Source organism: Zingiber officinale, chromosome 4A, assembly GCF_018446385.1.
Source record: "Zingiber officinale cultivar Zhangliang chromosome 4A, Zo_v1.1, whole genome shotgun sequence".
Lineage (NCBI taxonomy): Eukaryota > Viridiplantae > Streptophyta > Magnoliopsida > Zingiberales > Zingiberaceae > Zingiber > Zingiber officinale.
Genome location: NC_055992.1, coordinates 113355842 through 113377883, shown reverse-complemented (window position 1 = coordinate 113377883; position 22042 = coordinate 113355842). Strand labels below are relative to the sequence as shown.

Genomic DNA, 22042 nt, shown 5'->3' with positions numbered 1-22042 from the left:
CTTACTAATCTAAACCTCAAAGAAGCTCCGGCAAAAGACTATACTCTCGTAGTCGATTACCCGAAATAGAACTTTTCGGAATACGACTAACCTAAGTACACAAATTGTGAGTGATACATATACATTTACAACAATATTTTTTTCCATTTTTTCTTTGAACTTGTGGTCTAATCTACTATGTACCGGTTCTTGTAAATTCGAATTTGCTATCACGAGGAGGTGTGGTCTCAAACTTCATACTTTCTCCGTCTTCATGGCATTGCTAACTAGGAGTCCGCTGAACAATCTCTCGTGCTGTTGCTGAACTTGCTCAAGCTCATGCTTGAGCGCCTGAATCTGAAATACAAAAAATGGCTTTCATATTTTGCATTGTTTGTCATAAAATCTAGTGACATTCTAACAAAGAATTTTACTCCAAATGGCTTTCTGACCAGCATTACGAAATTACCTTGAACAAGAGCTCCCTCTGTATCTTTTCATGCTCTAAGCAGCTGATCAAAGAAAAGGCAAAAGGTAGATGAACTTTAGACACAGCCAGGTTCATATTCAATAAGGAAAACAGAATAACTTTGGATTCACTCACTCTTTCTCTATTTCCTTATTCTGTTGCATCAAGGCTTTTATATCCACAACTTGTCGCTGTCCGACACAATTATGTAGCTGCAAGGACGTCCAAATATGTTTCGACATTAGAGTCATATGCCAATCAGTGATATATAGTTCAGAATGTAAAATTTAGGCAACCTTGCCAAGAAATTACAACTATACCAAGCTAAGTTCGAAAAAAAAAAAAGAGGATTAGAAAGACATTTTGGATTGGGATAGACCATCAAAAAGCAAGTCAGTGTTTGGGAAAAGCCTCAAAAGTGATTCAATGATTTAGGATTCTTGACAAGGTTGTCATAGAAAATCCAATGTGTACATCTGACCACTCAAAAAGAAGATAAAAGTTAACAAAATAATGACATGTTAATGAAATTTTCTTCCCCATCTAGTTTTCTTTTTTTTAAAAAAAAATCAATATTCCTTCTGAATTGTCTTTTAAGTTAGATTGTATAAGTCAACTGCTGGTCATGCAATAGCAAAGTTAGTAAATAGGTCAAAGCATGGGGTACACTAGAAATATTTTGAAAGTATATTTGCAAAAAGGACAGTGTAAATGGAGGAAAACCTTACAATAACTAGAGATTAGTATCGCAACCTTGTTGTTAGGCCTACAATATTTTTCTTTAGGGAGTGTAACCCAAATTAGGGTGTTATGATCTCTCCCTTGTAATATTTGCATCCATGTTAGGACCCTAAGACTAATCAACTGCATATGAAGCTCACGAAGTGGTAGCAAAATCGGGTATCGTATTTGGGACACTAGATTTAATATTTTTAGTAGTCAAGAACAAGTCTTGATAAAAATCTAAAGAGCTTATTGTTGCGGAAGTTATTAACCAATGACTTCAAATGTTCCCACTACAGTGGCAAGTTTCTTTCGGTGTAGTTTCAGCAATTAAATCAAACGAACTTTTGTAGTGAAAAGAAAGACTACCAAATATGAGTCTTACTAACCTCAACTTCTGTCCCAGTGCTACTACAACGTGCCTGCTTTTGACGAGGTTCAGTTTCAGCAAGAGACTCTTCATGTCTCCTCTCTCTTTTCATTCCAACTGTTGAACACCAAAATGTAACCAAGTGTTAGGCTAATCACTTGCAGGTAATCTTCGGTAGCATGTTTATCGATCGAAAAAAGCCGCGAAAGAAACCACTCTAGTTTAGTTACCTAGTACTGGACTTGCAATCTGCTTGGTGATAGCTTGTCCATGGTTGAATGTGTTGGAATCATTAATTAAAGACATATTTGGAGTAATTGTTGATGATTGAGAGGATTTGCTAGTGTTGTCTGTTAACATTTGAGGGTTAACAGCGATGGGCTTAATGTCGCAACCGGAGGAAGAAGAGAATGGCAATGGATGGGCAATGGCAGCTTGAGGTGTTGATGAATCAGAAACTTTCTTTGTATAACCAATCAGATGGGAATAACACCCCCTGTCACAGAAAAAACAAACAAGAAACCGAGTTAGAGCATCCTTTTGACGATAATGAAAATAGAATAGAAGGCATTCTTTTGATTTTTGCCCGACATACTAGCCGAATCTTTGATCCAAATACATCATTTGTAAATCAATTTAGAAGGGGTTGAATATGGTGATGATGTTATTTGATAAAAAATGAAGAGAATGGTGATGATGATTTAGTTGAATGCACTAAGTAAATTGGAATGGGAATTACCAATATTCATTTGTCATTTCTCTCAATCTAACTTCAAGCTTTTGATAAAGATTTGATCTTTCAAAACCTTGCTTATCATGTGTAGGTTTGATAAAGTTTGCTTCAAGTACACCTAAAAAGGGCCAAATGCATATGAGAACCAATCAAAATAGATGAACACCTCAAAATCAAACAAATTATGTAAATGATTGATAATATGAATGGAAGGCCAATGAACAACAATATGACCAAGAGTGGGCAAGGGTAAAAATTAAAAAAATACCTTTTATATTTAGTACAATAAAAAAAGTGTTGATTAAAATTGTTTCAACTTAATCAAAATTACTTCAATACTAAAACTGCTATAATATGAATGTAACAAAAAAAAGGAGATATTCTTTTGATTTTTACCCTAGAATTAAAGATGAAAAGTAATGAACTTCTTACCGACAACACCTCGACTTTTGCTTCCCGACTGAGATGCCACTCGATGAAAGGGCTACAAATAGAACAATAATTAGGATAAAATACACTACACTAAACATAAACTCATGGCTAATTGAAAGACATGAACAACTCAAACAAGGAAAACCATAGAGAGAAACAAAGTAATGATCTATCTTACCAAGATTAAACGGTTCTTATAATATATATTGAATCCATGAATATCGACAAATGGAGCTTCTTTCAAAAATCCAATTGTGGTGACAACCTCACCCTGCATTTAAAGACCACAACACTTTTACTGACAATGAAAACTATAAAAACTCGAGATTATGGTTTGACACTGAAAGATTAGGGTGAAGAACCACTTCAAAAGTGCTAAAGAAATGTCCATGTTCAACAAATACCTCTATCTTTCCACCAACTTGTGGTCGATACTTGACGCATTCGCAGTATTTGAGATCTCTGGCTATGTAATGGTGCTTGACCTCTGAACCACGCAAGATGATCTTAAAGTCACCAGGTACATGCAGATACAGAATCGAGCAGTATACCTGCAAGATTGTATATGATTAGGGAGATTGTATATTCCGATTAGTTGAGTTCATAGACAAAAATTTATTTACTCGAAGAGAGTAGCGAAGTGTCTTTGCGATATGGCTCTGTGTAACCTGCACAAGGACGTTACGCGTAGCTGCTTTCTTTGGAGCCCCACTTATTAATATATCCTGCAGCCAGAAATTACCTTTGCTGAATCAAGTCATCTATGGAGCAACAGAGTGCAGAAGGAATTACTGACCTTTTCATCAGACTCGAAATCAAGTTCAGTATCCCCTGCGTCATTGTACCACAGATTGTATATGATTATTTTAGTGCCATGAGCCCCGATATCGTTGAACTGCACAGTAGTTCAGTAGTGTATTAGTTTTGTTTGTTAGGTGAACAGAGAAACAGAGTGGTGCAGGCAACTTTACATTCTTCAGCAACTCAGATTCTGTGGGGAAAGGAGACCATTTCAGCATCACTGATAAATTGGAAAAGAATTGTCCTCGATCTTTGCGATGTATTCTAGTTAATACACCGCGGGAGGAATCCAAGGAGTAATCCACCTGATTCAGAGAGGATCTTCAGTAACTTCAAAAGAAAAGAAAATAGGAGAAGAATAAAAAATATCCCTCTACGTAAGAACTACTGAACTTACTGCTGGGACTACGATGTCGTTGTAACCTTCTTGCCTCAGGAATGTGTATGATAGGAGACCAACACTTTGAGTCAGCTCACTGGAAGAAGAGGTAATAGCTCAGAAATAGTAAGACAAATATTACGAGTTGCTTTAAAATTTGTTAACGTCAAAAGTGATAGATACCTTCCCTTCTTGTTGCGAGTGAAAACAATCACATCTGCTCCAAGTCTCATTGTGCTAGTCTTGAAGCCATTTCCATCTGAAACACACGTTAAGAAGTTTGCATGAATGACTGAATAACGTGTAGACAAACGTATGAATTAAAGTGAGATGGAAGTTGGCGTAAGTTCGACCAACTAAAAAATAAAATAAATAAGTAATGGAAGTTGCCCTCGGGAGAATGGTGTGGCTGGTTGTTTTCTCAATTTTAGGATTGAGTCTCAATTTCGGAGAATTAATGGATAAATTTTTGACGATTGACCTAAAAACGTAAGATGTGAGCACTTCCTTTGTGGTCAGTAGGAAACTTTTGTGGAGTCAAATGAATCACCCAAGAATTAGTCAGGTTGAAGGCTAAGATACCTAGTGCCAACAATAAAAAAAAATTGATGGAAGTTGTCCTAGGAGAAATGGTACAATGGTAGACGCTTTCTCAGTTTCCCAAACATATAAAAATCGAGTTTCAGCTTTGATGAATTAACTGATAATTTCTCTTAATGTGTGGTTGGCCTAAGAATACCGGACTAATGGGCCACTTGTCATAAGTTGGTGTTGGAAGTTTTCTAAACATGAATTCTTAGCCATATGAACCCTAAAAGAAAAACACGCAAGATCGCCATTGTATATATGTTGTTCATGAAATCTAGATCCTATGAGAGAAGAATATAAGGTAGGTCTTCTATAGGGATTAGGGTGACGACATTATACTCTTCTTACCAATGAAAAATAGAGAGATCTCATGATCCTCTATCCTACGAGGATCATAACTTATATATAACAATGAATCATAATCCTATTATCATTCCCTCAATAATAACAGAATAGGTTAGCAAGTTTTATTCGTACTAGTCATCTCGCACATACATTATATGTGTAATATAATGTATGAATACATGTAAATTAGTACCCTAGGTCTATAAATTGGATTTAATAAAGGTGCATTAGGCCCATGTAGTAGTGCAAAGCAAGGGCGATACTCAAGAACCCCAACAACAAGTTACTATAAGAGACTTTTTCTTATAAAAAATTAATTTAAAATTTTTCGGTAAATTAAAGAAAAATCCTCAATCACAATGTTAACTTTGCATGTAATCCCCATATCCAAAAAACTTTATTTCCACTCCCTGCATGCAAAGTATTACTTGTTTCAACTCCCTCATGCAAATATTGTTACCTAAATTGCCCCTTAGAATTTTTAGGTACAAAGTCCAAAATTGAATACAAAAAGTCCAAAAACGAGTATAATTCTTCTTAAAGTCAGCACTTTATATTAAAATCGAGTATATTTTCTATCAAAATTGTCTCTCTTATTTTTTAGGTATAAAAAGTCTAAAAACAAATATAATTCCTGTTAAATTCAGCACTTTATACTAGAATCCAACACTCTATACTAGGATCGAGTATATTTTCTATCGAAATTAACCCTCATATTTTTCGGTACAAATAGTCTAAAAATGAGTATAATTCCTATTAAATTCAGCACATTAAACTAAAATCGAGTATATTTTGAGGTGAAAAAAGAATCGTACTCAATTTAATAGAAAATATACTAGATTCTAAGTTATTATACTCAATTTAAGAGAATTTATACTGAGTTTTAGATTTTTTTTACCTAAAAATATCATAGGCAATTAGGTAAATATGTTTGACTGGGGAGTGAAAACAAAGATTTTCATGGATGGGGACTGCATGCAAAGATTTGTTTGCCAATAGGGGTTGCATGCAAAATTACCCTTAATTTTTTATATCAGATATTAAACCGATAACAGATATTACACTTGATCTTAGCCAAAAGGCCAAGAAAGGTATACTTCCTAACGTCACCTTCCCAAGATATTTATAGAAACTTCTCCGCTCTCAGTGTTATCAATCTTAAGATGTGTGACTAAAGAGAACCATGACCATGCATATTTTTTATATAAAAAACAACCAAAGAAAATTACTAATCAGGCTTAAAATTATATTCAGTATGAAAAGAAAAAAATATTAACATAATTGAATTTTAGACTTCACCAAAATTAATTATTAAAGGTCCAAATTCTTAATTAAATAGTAAGATAAATTCACATCTAATAACACAAATCCTAATTACCATTAATTAAATGATTTGAACTATTATTTTTAAATATGTGTATTACAAAAATAACATGTAAGTGCACCAAATAGTGAGAAAAAAAAAATCCAAGCAATAATAGAGAGCTCATACATTGTCCAATGTTTGAAGAAGCTTGTTTATCCGAAAAACCAAAGCTCATGCAACGCCGCAAGAATTCTGGGTCCATTCCGCCACCATCATCTAGAAATAAACCCGAAATCAGCTTATAAATTCAAGTATCTGTTTGATCGAGGAAGATGAACTTTGATCGACTTCGAATAAGACTAGAAGACATAGATTACCTTGAACTAGCAATGCTAGGCTGCCTGTATGTGGACTAATAAACTTATCCACTTTGACAAAGGTAGCTCCATTCTGTATCTGGATCACATAATGAAACAAATAAACAAGTTCCCTATATCGATTAGAGAAAGCTATAGGTGTTACCTCATCGACTGCGTTATCAAGAAGTTCTGCTATTGCTGGAAATCATACAGAAGAAATAAAGCAAGGTATTCAGCAAAGGTTTAAGAAAGTGAAATCATACTGATCAGATACAAACAGTGGGCACACACCTCCAAAGGCCCATTTGTGTGAAGTAGCATTCGAATGCAGAAACTTTGGATGGACACACAGACGGTTTCGACCGTCTCCTACATGAAAACACGGTTTTTTTTGCATCAGGGTCTGTAAAGGTTTGAAGGGAAACTAAAGTGTATTGAGTCACATACTGCGGTGTGCTAGTCCAGTGTTTGGTAGATCTTCATACTCCCCAGCACTCCAGAATTGCCTGTTCCGTGGGGCAGAATTGCCACTGGAGGAACCCACTGTGCTGCTTCCATGAGCAGTGTGACAACCTTGTGCTGTGATTGCCAGTCGAGTCGAGAAACCGTCGGAGATTTGCAAGTTTCTGTTTCCTTCAAATCCCTGACTTACGCAAGAATCTGGAGAAGGTGATTGATCAGTTGCACCTGATGAGTGTGCTGCAGCTTCAGAGCCAACAACTGACAATTGCATTTGCATTTGTTGTTTGGTAGAATCTGAATTGCTCACCTGAAATCAGACATTATCAAGTGTCTTGCAAATATGAGATTTTGTGGCAAGAGAAGACAGCAATAGAAACCATGAACAATTGATTGTAACACAGAAACATGGATCTTTGCAAGTCAATTTTAACGAGTATTAAAAGGTGGCTGTTCTAGAACAATACCCTCCATGATTTAACCCTTTCAAGAGAATGTGTGGTCGTCCTAGAGAGACAACTAAGATAATAACTTTTACCTTTTTGCTCCAATACTATGTAAATGTTTTTGCCCCATCAAAGTGGTGTAGAGGCTAAATATTTAAGGGAATAAATAAGAGGATCAGAATTAAAGTCTCAATAGGGATAAATATTCTAAAGGTAGCTTTTAAGTATATATAAATTATATTTCAAATTTATTCAATAGGCGAATCAGAGGGGAAGACTAGATACTTGAATTAATCCAACTAAGTATGGACACTTACACTATGCAAATATTTATGCTTCCACAAAGTGGTACAGGTGAAGCACTCTAAAGAACAAATAAGAAGATTAGAGTTGGAATATCAATAGGGATAAATATTCTAGAGGTCGATTTTTGAATGAGTATAAATTATGTTGCGATTTATTTGGTAGCTTTCTATAGATAATATAAGATCTATAGGGCAATTATTTAAAAGTACACGCATGATCTTGAACTCAGATTATCTGGGATTGCAAATCCCAAGTATATCTATAAAGAACTGATTTAATTGTTTAAAGAAACTCTATCTACAACTCAACTTTATGATGGTAAAAGATGAATACGCTCGTCCCAGCGCCCCCGTCAATCCGTCTCAAGGCCAACGCGGAAGAGTACAACTGAGCTTTATCTCATTATGTGAGATAGTCTTAAACAAACTCTATCCTATCTCATAATTTATAAAATTATGATCTCATGATTTATATAATATTTTCAACCTAATTTTTAGGGATATAAATATTTTTCCAGATAAATCTATTTTGGTAAGACACTTTTTTCCATATCATAAAGATCCTATCTTATGCAATAAGGATTTTTTTCTTCGATTTTATGGAATTCGAATCCTTATGATTATAATTCTATTCACACTAACCAACTCAATTCTAGGGGAGACTATTTTTTTTATAGAAATACGAGAGGAATTAAATGAATACCATATCAGGCGAAAAGGAATCCAACCTTCGTTAAGCCTCTGATTTTTATAATAAAACTGACAAAAAAAAATAAATCACCAATACATTATATTTTAATTCCTTTAATAAACCCTAAACCCTAATACGCTTATTTTTTATAAAATAAAAGACTACCAATAAAAAGATTTGGGAAAAAGATAATGAAAAAAATATCATCTCAATGTCTTCCTTTCATCTTTTCCTCCTCCTTTTTATTAGGTCGTAAGATCCAAATAATAAAAAATAAAATAAAATAAAATAACCTAATTCAGATGCAAGACTCTAAGAACCAAAACTTAGAATACAATCTTGTCTACAATCCCAATGCTCCATTTATATCAAAATAAAGACCGAAAAAAAATTTAAGAGAGGACGCCCAAATTAACTTGCTAATGTTCAAGAAAAATCAATAGAAAAGCAAAGAAGGTTTTTCTCAACATGAAAGACAACAAAAGATGAGAGAAGTTTTTCTCACTGATTCCATAAAAGCAAGCAATTGTGTCTTCTTCTTCTTAATCACCAAACCTAGGGTTCCTTAGGCTCTTCCTAACCAAACAAGGGCCTTATATACCTCTTCAAGAGCCTTGTTTGGTAATTTTATCATGAAAGGAAACTTTTTTTTAGGAAAGAAAAGTCTTAGATATCCTGATATATTCTAAAATTTTATCCAATAATTACTTTCACAATTATTGATATTTTAATTGCATTGGATATTGGTATATAACCTAAAAGGCCCTATAATTTTAAACAAAACTAAAATTAGGGTCTCATCATAAAAAAAAAAATATTGTATTAGCAAAACTTTCATTTTCCCTTTTTAAAGTTTATTTTTTAATTTTAAAATATTAAAGTACCCTAAATATTTTAAATTTTAATCATTATATACTAATTGTTAACAATATTAATTCATCTAACTGAATGATAATGTGAAATCTATATAACAGTATGAACTATTTTATTTTTAGGTGAAGTTATGAGAATTTAAAGTTTTTAAAATAGTTTTTATAAATTTAAAACTATGAGAGATTATTTTGAAAATTAAAATCTCAGATAAATTTTTTACTTTTTCAAGTTTTTATAAATAGGAGATGATATATTTATATTTCTTTTATGTGATAGGGATGATTTAATTTGATTATTTTCTAAAATTAATCAATATTTACATATTTACTTGGTCTTATTCTTCCTATCTAATTGGAAGGTGTACAATGTTTTAAAAGAAAGATTTTAAAATTTAAAATTTTTCCTTTTTTAAGTCATCCATATGGTTTTAAAAGAAAGTTTTAAATTTTAAAAATCTTTCCTTTTGTAACCATCTACAATGGTTTAAAAGAGATATTTTATTTTTGTTAAAACTTTCCTTTTATGTAACCATGATTTAAAAGAGAGGTTTTAATTTTAAAAATCTTTCCTTTTTGTAGCCATCTACAATATTTAAAAGAGAGATTTTTAATTTTAAAACTTTCCTTTTATAGTCATCCACAATAGGAAATTTAAAAGAGATTTTAATTGTTGTTAAAATCTTTCATTTTTAGTCATTACCAAGATTATAAAAGAGGATAGATGGTGCCTTAGAGGAAATAATTATCTACACAATTTCTATTTCTCTTCTATTCTCTTTGTGGTCGGCCCCCTCATATTCTTATTCTCCCCTTGCTTTCTCACCTAGCCGGCGGCATCAAGAGGCTTCAACCATCTCGTGGCCGGCGGGTTGCAAGGAAGAAAGAATAACAAGAAGTGGTGTTCCTAATTTGATCCCTTGATGGTCGAAAGTCGATTAATTTGGTATATAAATTAATCGAATTAATCAAAAATTGATTATATCGATTAACACAGAATTAACCAAATTTATTTAAAATAATAATAAAAAATATACAAAATAATAACAAATTAACCGAATACTCACCCATAATTAGAACTATATTCCAAAAAATTTGATAACTATATTTTATTTAATGAATGCTTTGGAACAATTATATTTGTTTTTAATTAGTTGTTATTCTTTAAAAATTTTAGAATTTTAAAAATATTTGTTATAATTTTTTTACTAGTTCACATGATAATTTAAAAGTGAAAATAACAATATAAAAAAATTAACATTTTGAAAACAATAAAATAAATCAAGTTGACTTTTCAAATATTTTATATTAATTTGCTAGCCAAGCTAATTCAATTATATATATATAATAGATTTAAGTAATTGTGGATCTTGGAAGATGATGATTAATAAATTTAATGAGTTTAACTTTCAATCGAACGGGCATCCCGTTTCACTGAGCAATAGATATATTAGGATATCTTTCGATATCTTTTTGGGAGTTAGTACCATCGACAGATGACATGATCAGACAGAAGATCGTACGGTGGAAGCTTCCACTATCATTTCAGAGATATGCTCGACACATTAAGGTACTGTGTCAGGGACACTTTACTGATATGTCTTTTCAGGAAGAGCTTGGGATTGCGTGCCCGCTTTAAGAAGTGTACACACACGCTACAAGAGCCCTATATAAAGGAGAGTCCAGGCATTGATAGAGGTATGATTTTCTCGCGATCTCTACAGCTGCGCTACAGTTTTCGTTGCTTCTTCTCGCCTCGCCGGAGACTGACTTGAACGTCGGAGGGTCATCGCCGGGACTCCTTCCCTGGCTCGGCATTGACGCTGCTTGTATTGCAGGCGAGAGCGAAGTCCATCGGAGGTCAGTGAGAGCGCCACGTCCCCAGCAACCGTCTCCTCGACTTTCGGGCAGGATCATATTTGGCACCGTCTGTAGGAATCATCACCTGAATCCAAGCCGAGGGAATGGAAGATGCTCGACGGCTAACCACCGTGACGCTTACACAAGAGGAGTTAGAGATGCTCGTGCAAGCACGGGCAGCAAAAATGATGGAGCAGCAACAACAACAGGTGATAGCCGATCAGCCTGCACCGCAACCACCGACCTCGGCGGCCGATCGGCGAACGGGACAAGAAGACTGAGCGGAGCAACTCTCCATATGGGGGTAGAACAGAAGGCCGACCGGTACCCAAGGGGAAGTGCTGCCCACGCCAATCCCCTTCCATCGGGCTCTATTCCAAACCCCCTCGGAGATAGCCCAAGCCTATCAAGAGCGTGGATCATCTTCTGACGAGGTGCTCATTTGAGATGCGAGGAAAGGAAAACACCCCGAAACGTCGCTTCTCTCGAACAGATCAACATGCAGTTCTCAGAGGAGATCTTACAAGACCCTCTGCCTCGGCATTACGCCCCGTTGGCGACCGGGACGTACAACGGGACAACCGACCCAGATGATCATCTATATCGGTTCGACAATGAGGCTACGTTGCACCAGTACACGGACGGAGTAAAGTGCAGAGTCTTTCTCACGACTCTCTCCGGATCGGTGCAGCGCTGGTTCAAAAGGCTATCGAACAGTTCGATACGAAGTTTTAAAGACTTCTGAGCTACCTTCCAGCACCACTTCACCAGCAGTTGACGCTACTAGAAGACAAGGGTCAACCTCTTTGCCCTAAAACAGGGGGTCCAAGGAAGGGCTCCGAGCGTACATTTAACACTTCGACTAGGTGGCCATGGATATCCCCTCGGTCTCATCCGAGACCATGATAAATGCCTTCACCCAAGGACTCGCTAAAGGGGACTTCTTCTGGTCACTCATCAGGAAGCTGCCCCGGGACTTCAACCACATGCTGAAAAAGGCCAATGAGTACATCAATGTGGAAGAAGCCTACGCAGAGGTGAAGGGGCATGGCTACACCAAGAGGCTAGGGCGCACGCCGTACAGCATGTGGCATCCGGTCGGCCCAAGGCGTCGAAGGGTAAGGTATGGACGCCTATGTTTTGTTCGTTCCACCAGTCGACAACGCACAACACACGGGACTGTCGGGGGCTGACGCCAATCGTCAGTCGACCGGCCACCAGGGGGTATCGTCGTGGCTCTCCATCTCCTGATCGATGGGACCGCCGCCGCTCGACCGAGCGGTGAGAAGAGAGAAGGGAGCCCGAGCGCCACCACCATCAGCGGAGGGAGGAAACTTATCCCTCCAGAATCTCGTCCGAGCGGAATAGGTCATCCGCTCGAGAAGAGGAGAACATACACAACGCTTCCCGAGGAGAGATAGGCATGATTGCTGGAGGCCCGACCGGCGGAGACTCCAACTTGGCTAGGAAATTGTACACCCGGCGGTTGGAGATCCATGCCGTCGGATGCAGCAAGGAGAAGGTCGAATGGCCTCAGATCAGATCAGTTTCGGCTCTAACGATCTAGAGGGGGTCGAATTTCCTCACAATGATGCTTTGATCATCCGAGCGATGATCGTCAATTACACCATTCACCGAACCTTCGTCGATACAAGGAGTTTGATGAACATCATTTTAAGAAGGAGTTCGATCAGCTGCAAATCGATCGCAGTGAACTGCTGCCCATGGCGACCTCGCTCTACGGGTTCATGGGCAATAAAGAGCTGCCAACCTGGGAGAAGATCTGTTGAGGAGGACCCAGACAACCAACTTCATAGTGGTGGACGCACCATTAGCGTACATCATTTTCGGCCGACTGGCTCTCAACGAATTCTGTGCGACAGTATCGACTTACTGCCAGAAGATAAAGTTCCCAGTGGATGACCAGGTGGGCGAGGTCAAAGGCAATCAATTGGCCACTCGACGATGTTACGTGGAGATGGTCAAGGCTAAGACCAAAGCAGCGCGGAAGGCTCCATGGCTAGAGGTAAATGCTGTTACCGAGAAACCTCCTACCTTGATATATGAAGAAAAGGAAGAGGTACAGATCCACCCAAGCCGGTCGGAAGCCACGACTTTCATAGCTGCCAACCTGGAGAAGCAGAAGGTGGAATTGATCATCTGGCTCAAGAAAAATCATGACGTGTTCACATGGCCGACACATGAACTTCCCAGCATCTCCCCGAGCATGGCCCAGCACGAGTTGTATGTCCGACCGGACGCGGTCAAGCAAAGGAAAAGGGATTTCAGCATCGAGTAGAACATGATCATCCGGGCGGAGATAGAAAAACTGTTTGAAGTCGGCCACATCAGAGAAGTTCAGTTCCCGAGCTGGCTCACCAACGTCATCCTCGTCTCCAAGCCGGGCAACAAATGGTGAGTCTGCATCGACTTCTGTAATCTGAACAAGGCGTAGCCGAAGGACTTCTACCCGCTGCCTCGAATCGACCAGATAGTAGACTCCATTGCGGGATGCGAGCTAATCTACATGCTGGATGCCTACCAGGGTTATCATCCAGCTCACAACACCACCATTAATGCAAAATACGAACCCTGACTGCGATCGATAATCATCCTGATCGGTCTGGAAGCTGGCATCACTGTAACCCTTTACAGCTAGCTCATCATTGCCTCCATATATCAAGAAATTTTCTTTAGTCCTTCTTAAGTACTTAAGAATATTCTTGACCACTAGCCAGTGACTTTCACCTGGATCTGACTGCTATCTGCTCGTCATGCTCAAAGCATATGAGACATCAGGTCGAGTACATAGCATGACGTACATGATAGATCCTATGGCTGAGGCATAAGGGATCTGATCCATGCGGTCTCTCTCCTCTCTAGAAGAGGGACCTTGAGTCTTCGAAAGACTCACGCCATGTGGCATCGGCAGAAATCCCTTCTTGGAGTTCTGCATGGCAAACCGAAGGAGTACCTTGTCAATATATGTACTCTGACTTAGGCCAAGCAATCTCTTAGATCTATCTCTATAGATCTGTATCCCTAGAATGCGGGATGCCTCACCTAAGTCCTTCATTGAGAAGCAACTCCCTAGCTAGGTCTTGACAGACTGAAGCAAAGGGATGCCCTTCCCAATGAGTAGTATGTCATCCACAAACAATATGAGGAAGACAACTATATCCCCTACAACCTTCTTGTAGACACAAGGCTCATCTTCATTCTTGATGAAACCAAACTATTTGATTGCATCATCGAATCGAAGATTCCAGCTCCGAGAAGCTTGCTTTAGTCCATAAATGGACCTATGCAGCTTGCATACTCTGCTAGTATGTTGTGGATCTACAAAACCCTCAGGTTGTGTCATGTACACATCCTCGAGCAGGTTTCCATTCAGAAACGCTATTTTGACATCCATCTGTCATATCTCATAGTCATGGTATGCTGCAATAGCAAGCATGATCCGAATGGACTTAAACATCGCTACTGAAAAAAATGTTTCATCATAGTCAATACCATGAATCTGCTTGAAACCTTTAGCTACCAAGCGACCATTATAGATAAGTCCATCTATATCAGTCTTTCTCTTAAAGACCCACTTACACCCAATGGGTTTTACCCCTTCAGGTGGATCAACCAAAGTCCATACTTGGTTGGTGTACATGGATTCCATCTCGGATCTCATGGCCTCTAGTCATTTCTCGGAATCTGGTCTCATCACAGCTTCCTGATAGGTGGTAGGCTCATCCTCTATGAACTCAATGTCATCATGGTCAGACAAGAGAAATGAGTATCTCTCAGGCTGACGACGTACCCTATCAGACCTGCGAAGAGGTATGTCTACTTGAACTGGTTGTTGTTCCTCAACTCCTTGTGGAACAACATCATCCACAACACTTTGTGGTTCCAGTTCAACTTCCATCAAGGCTTCAGTGCTATTGTTCGCATCTTGAACTTCTTCAAGATCGAACGTACTCCCACTAGTCTTTCTAGAAACAAAGTCCCTTTCTAGAAAGACTCCAGTCTTTGCCACAACTACCTTGTGCTGACTGGGAATGTAGAAGTAATATCCCTTAGTTTCCTTGGGATATCCAATGAAATAGCACTTGTCGGATTTGAGTCCTAATTTGTCTGAGACTTGACGTCTAACGTAAGCCTCACAACCCCAAATCATCATAAAAGACACCTGGGCATCTCTCCCAGTCCATATCCTATATGGTGTCTTTATCACGGCCTTGGATGGAACTCGGTTGAGTATAAAAGCTGTCGTGTCTAAAGCATAGCCCCAAAGGAATGTCGGAAGATCTGTGTGACTCATCATAGATCGTACCATATCTAATAGGGTACAATTTCCCCTTTCGGATACACCATTCCACTGTGGTGTTCCAGGAGGAGTGAGTTGGGATAGAATCCCACACTCAGCTAGATAGTCACGAAACTCATGGCTAAGGTATTCTCCACCTCGATCTGATCGAAGTATCTTAATACTCTTGCCAAGCTGGTTCTGTACTTCATTCTTGAATTCTTTGAACTTTTCAAAGGATTTTGACTTATGTGTTATCAAGTACACATAACCATATCTATTGAAGTCATCAGTAAATGTAATGAAGTACCTATAACCGCCTCTAGCAGCGACATTGAAAGGGTCACATACATCACTATGTATAAGACCTAACAAGTCAGTCGCTCTCTCACTGTACCCACTAAAGGGAGTCTTGGTCATCTTGCCTAGTAGGCATGACTCATACGTCTCATAAGATTCAAAATCAAATGAGTCCAGCAAACCATCCTTATGGAGCTGGGATAAGCGCTTGTCATTTATATGACCTAAGCAACAGTGTCAGTGATAGGTTTGATTTAAGTCATTTGACTTAAACCTCTTGGTATTTATGTTATAGATAGGGCTTTCAAGGTCTAGAATGTAGAGTCCGTTCATCAGAGGTGCACTACAATAGAACATATCTTTTAAATAAATAGAACAACATTTGTCCTTTATTATAAAAGAGAACCCTTTCTTGTCCAAACAAGAAACTGATATAATATTCTTAGTTAAGGTAGGCACATAACAACATTCATCTAATTCTAGTACAAGCCCAGAGGGTAGAGATAGATAGTAAGTTTCTACAGCAACAGCAGCAACCCGTGCTCCATTGCCTACTCGTAGGTCTATCTCGCCCTTAGTCAATGCTCTGCTATTTCTCAGCGCTTGTACATTAGTACAAATGTGATAAGCACATCCGGTATCTAATACCCACGATGAAGAAATAGAGAGGTTGACTTCTATAACATTTATACCTGAAGTAGAAATCTTATTTCTCTTCTTCTTAAGATCTTCCAGGTATCCTATGCAATTCCTCTTCCAGTGCCCTGCTTGTCCTTGATACAGTTGACGAAGATGTTCAACCATATCATAAGCAGTCATTAACTCATGTTGTTTCTGAAGCTCAGAGTTCATGGTTGCGAGCATAAGACAGGACACATCTAATGCATCATCTTGACGCTTCTTGTAAGCATCTCGGTCAGCTCGCGTGGCAGTGGCAGGAGGAGCCTCCGGAATGGGCTGCTCCAGAACGTACAGTTTATGTTCTTGGGTGAACCAGTCCAGGAAAGTTGCTCCGTTAAGCTTATCCTTCTCAAGGACAGAACGCAGAGAGAAGGTGTTCGTATTCGACGTCATGGTTATCTACAACAGAAAAATACAGAAAAATAAATATCATATTCTTTTAAATCATTTAATTAGGCCTTTAACTAAATGATGCTCCCACTGAATTCTATAATTCATGTAGGACAAGATCCACATCATACTAACCCTTGAGTTAGCTTTGGCTAATACACCCAAGACTTAGTATGATCGGTAGGTAACGATTTATCAATTACATCTCTATGCAACTCTTGTTTATAGGATCATTATTTGCAGTTATATTAAAACTTGAGTTAGCTTTGGCTAATACGCCCAAGAATTAATATAAATGTGATTTATGTTCTATCTTTTCAATCGTTGGAAGAATGCCTATAGTTGTACTCGATCCAACCGAGTTAACTAGGAATACTCAATCTAATTGAGTTTGTACTCACCCATTCGTTGATAAGCGGGACCAAGATTGTCTCTCCGTACCCTACCAAGATAATATGTGTTGCTCTGCTTTGGCAGATTCAACAACACATGTGATCGAGGTAGTGATAGGTATCACGGCACGGTAGGCATTTGAGTTGACGTGATTTAGATCTAATATAATCGACGATGTGTATCATATACTCGATTTAGATCTAATCTAATCGTAGAGGAGGTGCATCATGTGCGCAACTTAGATCTAATCTAATCGTCGAGATGTATCATATACGCGATTGATCGAATCGAATCGTTAAGGCACTAATTAACTACTTTACTAGCATGCATCAAATACACATACACAAGCAATTAATTATACTATTTGTGATTAGTCATGACCCTACTACGATCTTCTCAAGCCAATGAGAAGATCGGATGGTCAACCTAGGGTCCACAGCTTCTCAAGCTCCTCCCTTTGACCACCTTGTGTTGCTCGCGCCCTCCTCATAACTCCGTCTCGAGTGGACCTTCCACGGCTCCAATTTTGTACATTACAATTTTGAAACTTGAGTTACATTCGAGTCTAAACTAATTTACAACAAGAATAAATAGAGAAAGGCACGATGCGCAGGTCGCGTATCAAAAATACAGCACACACAATCACATGACGGCACGCAGACCGTATTATGAATTACAACACAAAATATACCAATCCAATTGGGTCTTTTTGGGCCATGACTATCACAAATTATACATAATTCTAAATTATGTATTTTCTATAATTTTCTGTAATTTTAATACTAATTTTTATAATTTTTACGAGTAAAATTTCTCGGCGGTCCCGTTTAGCGGTTTTCGGGCGCAATCGCGGAACGAATCTCCTTGCGGGGCCAGGGGCAGCGCCCCTACCCGCGATCTAACCATAGCGAGTGTCCCTAAGCGATCCAACAATGCCGTAGCCCGCTGTCCCAAAAAGTTTTGGGCGAAACCTTGCTGTTTCGGAAAAAACTTCTTGGTAGTCGAAGCCTACAAGTGTCGAAACACTTATGCTTTGCTTCTACGAGAAAAATACCCATAAAAACTCTAAAAATCATAAAATTACAGAATATCACAGAACCTATAAAAATTAAATTAAACTCGTACAAGTCTTCGCACGTGGCTCTGATACCACTGTTGGGTTTTTCGGGCCACGAAAACCGCTTTTTCACGTCGCGGAAACCCCGAAACCCCCACCACCGGATCCGTGCGAAGATAAAACTTTTGAAAAACTTATGAGTACGAGTTTCTAAACCTCGATCTACAGTAGATCTACAAAGGAGAAGGAATATACCCTTGATGCGAAGCCCTTCACAATCCCGCTCGTCCTCGGTTCGCCGGATCTCGAAAGTGTCAAAGTAGACACTTCTCTATGTGTATCCACACAAGCAAGAAATGGAGAAAAATCTCTAAGGATGTGCTAGAAACCTTAGAGATCAGTAATGGAGGAGAGGGAGAGCAAGAAGAAAGCTAGAGAGGAAGAAGATGGGAGTTACCACAAAAAAATGAAACTCTCCACATGAAATCAAAGTGGCCGACCACTTTAGTGGAGGTTGTAACCTCCATGGGATACCAAGAGTCACAACTCTTGGTAACTCCCATGAGGTGGCATCTCACTTAAGTAACCATGATGATGTGGAGCATCATCATTGGCCCACTCAATGTCAACTCACCAATGAGGTGGCATAAAGTCAAGTCAAACTTGACTCTTCATCTTCCTCTCAAGTCAAGTCAAACTTGACCACTTCTCTTCCATGGTTGATCAAATCTAACCATTGGTTCAAGTCAATTTTAATTTAATGAATCTCTATTCATTGAATTAAATTGATTCAATGAGTCTAAGTCCAAATTAGACTCACTTAACACATGAACCAAATCGAGTCCAACTCAATTAGCATAATTTGGATTACTCTTAATCCAATTTGGTTCATCACATGAACCTAATCCTTTAGGTTCATCAAATGAACCTAATTTCTATCTAATTGCCCTTTGTGTGTGACCCTATAGGTTCTTATAACGTTGACAATGCTCCTAAACCCATTTAGAAGCATAAGTAATAAGCGGTATCTAGCAACACATCATTACTACCCAAGTTATAAGAATGTTGAGATCCAACATCACCTTGTGACTACTAATTGTGACTCCTCACAATATATGACAAGTGTCCTTCTATCCTAGACATCTAGATTGATCAATGTGAGGCATAGACCGTGTCATCCTCTGACCAATCTAAATCTTAAACTCCAAGTAGACTCACTAAATCAAATGAGCTCAATATCTCATATTGACTCATTTGGGCATGGCCATGCACTTCGTGGTCTCACTCTATCAAGAATATCGATGTCTCTCCCGTCATATAGGAGGGATAGATCCCATCTACATCACTCACATCCCTCTGCATAATTCGTTACATACCCAGTAATCGCCTTTATAGTCCACCCAGTTACGGGTGACGTTTGACGAAACCAAAGTACATAACTCCTTATGTAGGGATCCATGATGACTTCAGGTCCAAGGACTAGTAGTCATACTAATAGCCATATGAGAAAGTATATGACACTCATATAATGATCCATGATACTTTCTCATGGCGGGTCATTCAGTATACATTCTCCAATGCATACGCATGTGTCAACTTGATATCTCTATATCCATGACTTGTGAAATCAAGTCATCGAGTTGACTTACATGCTAGTCTTATTACATTAACATTGTCCCTGAATGTTAATACTCGACTAGGAATGATTAAGAGTAGTGTTCCCTATATCATCTCACTATCGGTTCAACTAACTGATTGATATAGGTGAGAACCTTCTACTCAAGGACGCTATTATACTTAGTTTATTTGGCACCAATACAAGTAAGTATAATAACCAAAACAAATGCCTTTATTTATATATAAGAATATGATACAATAAGTCCATAATGCAATCATCAAATGATTGGCTCTAGGGCTCTAACTAACACGGAGGGCATCTAGGCGGCCGCTCATTAGCGAGGAAAATTTTGCTGGCCAGATATTTTTGGTCGACCCTCCAGGAGGATGTCGCTCGGACGGTGGTCGCGTGCTTATCCTGCTAGAAGTACCACAATCTCTCGCACTAGCCTACAGAGGAAATGAAGGTTTCCACTGTATCTTGTCCGTTTGACCAATGGGGCATGGACATCGTAGGACATTCCCCATAGTGACTGGTCAACGGAAGTTCCTGCTCGTTGCAGTGGACTACTTCTCCAAATGGGTCAAAGTCGAGCCCCTAGCCAAAATAACTGAGCAGATGATCATCAAGTTCGTATGACAGAACATCATCTGCCAGTTTGGCATCTCTTGCTAGATCGTCTCAGACAATGGAAGACAATTCACCGGTTAGAGGCTCAGGGAGTGGTGCGAGGGATATGGTATCCAGCAGGCCTTCACTTCTGTGGCCTATCCGCAGAGCAACGGGCAAGCTGAAGTTACTAATCGGGAGATCTTTCAAATCCTTCGTGCTCGGCTCGATCACATCGGAGGTAGCTGGGTTGATGAGCTCCCAAGTGTGTTATGGGCAATCTGCACGACCTAAAGGAGGGCACAAACATGACCCCCTTCCACCTGGTATACGGCGGAGAGGCAATCGTCCCTGTAGAGGTCAGAGTGGAGTCCGATCGGGTAAAATACTACGGTGAAGACAACACCGAGCGAAGGCTTGTGGAACTTGATTTGGTAGATGAAGCAGGGGACAATGCAACCATTCGGCTAACATCATACCAGCAGAGAATGAGGCAGAATTACAACTGGAGGGTGGTCCCAAAGTCGTTCCAGGTTAGCGATCTTATGTGGAAAAAAGTGAAGTCGGTCGGTGACGTCACCAAACTTGAAGCACCATGGGCGGGACCCTTCAAGGTCGTCGAAAAGCTCCGCTCAGGAGCCTACTATCTTGAGGATGAGAATGGAAGGCGACTCGAACGGCCATAGAGCGCAAATCATCTCCAACCCTACAGGGCAGGATGAGAGGTGTGTGAATGAATTGGAGCAAGCAATGTATTTGTATGTCTCCTTTGAATGCAGGATAATAAAAAACAAGGTTTCTACACTTTAAGCTGAACAACACACCAAATCGTCGAGCGGCGACGTTAAACACAAGTCCCCAACAAATCATCGAGCAACAACGTTAAACGTGAGTCTCTACCAAATCGTCGAGCGGAGATGTTAAATGCGAGTTTCCACCAAATCGTCGAGCGACAACGTTAAACCCTCGTCTCCACCAACGGTTAAGCGGCTACCTTAAACCCTCATCTCCACCAAAGGTTGAGCAGCGACCTTAAACCCTCATCTCCACCAACGGTTGAGCGGTGACCTTAAGCCCTTGTCTCCACCAAACCGTCGAGCGGCGACGTTAAACGTGTGTCTTCGTCAACCATTGAGCGGTGACATTAAACTCGAGTCCCCAACAAATCATCGAGCAACGACATTAAACGCAGGTCTTTCGCAAATCATCGAGCGGCGACGTTAAACTCTAGTCTTCGTCAAAACATTGAGTAGTGACGTTAAACACGAGTCTGCTTCGAATCGCCGAGCGATGGCAACAACAGATCTAAGTTTACGAAGTAGTCGAACGGCTAACTGCGAATAAGTGTTGCCCGAAAGCCCTCAAAATGGCAAATAAAGGGTCCGTTCGAGAGAACGTACCAAAATACTTCAGGCCCAGCGACTTGAAAAAGAAAAGGTGAATCAAGCGGACGCACATCAAAATCACGGCCGAACGGAGGAATTATGAGGTTATAATACAGCTAAAAGAAGATCAGAATGCGAAAACAATGAGAAAAAGTCTCGCCAAACAGCTGAGCATGCATTAATACTATTAAAATC

The 22042-nt window shown here is 39.1% G+C and overlaps 2 protein-coding genes and 1 pseudogene across 3 annotated transcripts; 1 reads left to right on the top strand and 2 right to left on the bottom strand.

Annotated features, from left to right (window-relative positions):
• Window positions 1-5: 5 nt before the first annotated feature.
• LOC121970633 (protein MICRORCHIDIA 6-like) lies at window positions 6-8946 on the bottom strand. 2 transcript variants are annotated; one of them, XM_042521459.1, is made up of 20 exons: window positions 8891-8946; window positions 6932-7253; window positions 6776-6853; window positions 6648-6682; window positions 6503-6581; window positions 6312-6401; window positions 4070-4145; window positions 3905-3983; window positions 3678-3812; window positions 3503-3601; window positions 3330-3431; window positions 3111-3257; window positions 2885-2977; window positions 2707-2758; window positions 2281-2392; window positions 1772-2037; window positions 1561-1658; window positions 584-660; window positions 449-491; window positions 6-336 (listed from the first exon to the last, which is right to left on the bottom strand). In XM_042521459.1, exons 1-20 carry the CDS (start codon window positions 8897-8899, stop codon window positions 235-237), a joined length of 2094 nt encoding a protein of 697 aa, XP_042377393.1. In that variant the 5' UTR covers window positions 8900-8946; the 3' UTR covers window positions 6-234. The 2 variants fall into 2 exon arrangements, with proteins under 2 accessions (XP_042377393.1, XP_042377392.1); XM_042521458.1 differs by having other exon boundaries at window positions 6503-6682.
• Window positions 5736-5914, bottom strand: LOC121974015 (annotated as a pseudogene).
• Window positions 8947-20734: 11788 nt separating the features above from the next.
• LOC121972640 lies at window positions 20735-21148 on the top strand. Its single transcript, XM_042524290.1, has one exon. The coding sequence runs from the start codon at window positions 20735-20737 to the stop codon at window positions 21146-21148; it is 414 nt and encodes a 137-aa protein (XP_042380224.1).
• Window positions 21149-22042: the final 894 nt, after the last annotated feature.